The 2,639-nt window shown below is 40.8% G+C and overlaps 1 protein-coding gene across 1 annotated transcript in view; it reads right to left on the bottom strand.

Moving 5' to 3' along the window:
• LOC106876583 (cyclin-G-associated kinase-like) overlaps nucleotides 1-2,639 on the bottom strand; it is a 108,248-nt gene that overhangs the window by 10,460 nt on the left and 95,149 nt on the right. Inside the window, exons 20-21 of the mRNA XM_052977740.1 lie at nucleotides 1,321-1,517; nucleotides 4-374 (exon numbers count right to left, since the gene is read on the bottom strand). Of these exons, the coding sequence (XP_052833700.1) occupies nucleotides 4-374; nucleotides 1,321-1,517 (568 nt within the window). The remainder of the gene's footprint in view (nucleotides 1-3; nucleotides 375-1,320; nucleotides 1,518-2,639) is intronic.

Raw genomic sequence — 2,639 nt, 5'->3', positions numbered from 1 at the left:
CGGTCGAGCGCGACCGTGGTGCGAGAGGGAAGCAAAATCATCCTCATCGTCCTCTGTACTCTCAATATCTTCCAGCAGACTCTCGGCCGACTCACCCGGAGGCCTGGCAGGGCCAGCTGTGGCACCAACGGCAGCCCCACCGCCAACACCCGGCGCACCCTGTCTCCCTTGGCCATCTCCCTGCTGCCAGCTCAGGCTGTCAAAGAACTGGCTCTTGCCAACTGCCTTCCCAGAATTGTTTGCTGCCGACATTTTCTTCTGCCTCAGCTGTGGACTCATGTAAGGTGACTCCTTGCCTGAAGACCTGCTCGGGCTGTCGTTAATGTGCTCTGAAGAGCCTTGATGGGAGTTCAAACTGGCCTTCTCCGCTGACTCTGCAACGGAAACATAAACAGGATTAGAGATTTTATATACAGTATATATGTGTGTGTGTGTGTGTGTGTACTGAACAACAAAAGAAATTATTTACATTATTTACATTTGACGGATATTTGTCCTCATCTTGTTTGTTAACACAACGTTTTGGCTGATATACCCTCCAACCTTCATCAGGTGTCTTGGGGAAATTTCGAACATGGATTCTCATTCCTAAGGTATTTTTTGATATTATTATTATTATTATTATTATCATTATTCAGGTCATTGCCTGGAATCGAACTCTTGGGGTTAGTAGCCCGCACTCTTAACCACTACACCATATAATAATAATAATAATAATAATAATAATAATAATAATAATAATAATATCGAAAAATACCTTAGGAATGAGAACCCAGGTTCGAAATTTCCCCAAGACACCTGATGAAGGTTGGAGGGTATATCAGCCGAAATGTCGTGTTAACAACAAACAAGATGAGTACAAATATCCGTCAAATGTATTCCTCATTTTTTTTTAGGAGGGGGTGGCCACAACAAGACACACACACCAGGCATTCCATTCATTTCCCAGCTCAAAGAGGCAAGCCCCGTTCTATGCTTGGGTCAAGGCAAAGAATGCAACCCCTGATATTAGCAGTGGGGCTCGACAGCATATGCTGGCTTACCCCTGCCACATCAGGCTGGTTCTGTACTCCTTTGAGCAACATCTGTCCACAGTCACTCATCCATCCACATTCACTCATCCGTCTACAAACACTCTCCAAGCTTTCCTGTCATTAATAAGCTCTCTTGTCTCTCTCTCTCCAACACCTCTAACCACCAAAGCTTTCCTCATTCCATCCATCCACACAAACCGAGGTCTGCCTCCGGTTCTGCTGCTTACCACCCCAGCCTGTACATACATACAACATATAAAAGCACAGAGACATTTCTTCAACTTACCAAGTTCCGACTGTACCCTTTCCGTCTCCTCCTCAGAAGAGAACAGGATTTTGGGGTTGACTGACTTAACATTGAAGTTCTCCCACGGCAGCATGTGGTCAGTCTGTGGCCTGTCATTGGGGCTTACATTGATTTCTAGTACAGCTTTGAACAGTTCTGGCAGCTTCTCCGGAGACTCAATATGATCCAGATCAGTGCTGGACAGTAAAGAAAGACAGAAAGAATTAAGAAAACAAAGAAATCAAAAGTGAAAGTACAAGAATTTGAGAAAAATTAAAAAAAAAAAAACCATGTTTACTGGAGATGTGGGTTTGTGTCCCTGGATAGCCTATGACTATTTTAAACCAAAGGGTTTCTTAACCCAGTATGTACATGCTATTATTTATAGCAGTGGCTCTCAACTGGGGTCCATATAAAATTTTTGGGGATACACGCAACAAAATGGTAAATTGGGGATCCATAGTATTATTTTAAGGGCTCCTGATAAGATTTTGCTTTAGATGTATGCATTGGCAAGTATTGCAAGAAACAGAAAGGTTTCTTTCTCTAACATTTGACATAGTTCAACTTACACAAATTAATGTGTGGCAAACAAAATAGGAATTTTGGAAGACGTTTCAATACAACTGATTTTTAAACATTGAGTGGCTATAGGGATCCACCAGAAGAAAATAGTAATCAAAGGGGTCCATAGATAAAAAAAAAGGATTTTGAACACCTGCTTTAGATGTATGTATTTGTATGTGCAGCCTCTGGCTCACGAGTCCTCAGTCAAACCGCCCAACCCATGCCAGCATGGAAAACAGACGTTAAACGATGATGATGATTGTGTGTGTGTATATATATATATATATATATATATATATACATACACACACAAGTGAGTAGACAAACGAAAGAAGGTCACTCAACACATTTATTGGGAGTTACATGTATGGATTAAAACAGTTTGATTCAAACTCCTTGATACTCTGAGTTTCAAGCAGGACGCTAAACTTCCAATGGCTGAAGATCATCGTCCTCCTTGAAACTCAATGTACCAAGGAGTTTGAATCAAACTGTTTTTATATATATATATATATATATATATACAGCTCATCGAAACGCCGGTGTTAAAATGGGGGTAGCTGATGAAGGAAAATGTTCTCTGTGGCTTGTGTGTATTCTGTACTCTGATTATCATTATTTTCTTGTCTATGTTTTGTTTGCAATGTCCTGTACCCAGATATGCACCTATACATACAGGTGGATGTAGGTATGCACATACCTGTACGTATATATGCATATACTCATTTACTATTTGTTTTTATATATATATA

The sequence above is a fragment of the Octopus bimaculoides genome, chromosome 28, assembly GCF_001194135.2.
Source record: "Octopus bimaculoides isolate UCB-OBI-ISO-001 chromosome 28, ASM119413v2, whole genome shotgun sequence".
Taxonomy (NCBI): Eukaryota; Metazoa; Mollusca; class Cephalopoda; order Octopoda; family Octopodidae; genus Octopus; species Octopus bimaculoides.
The sequence above is the reverse complement of the archived record's forward strand: the minus strand, read 5'-3'. Positions and strand labels throughout refer to the sequence as shown.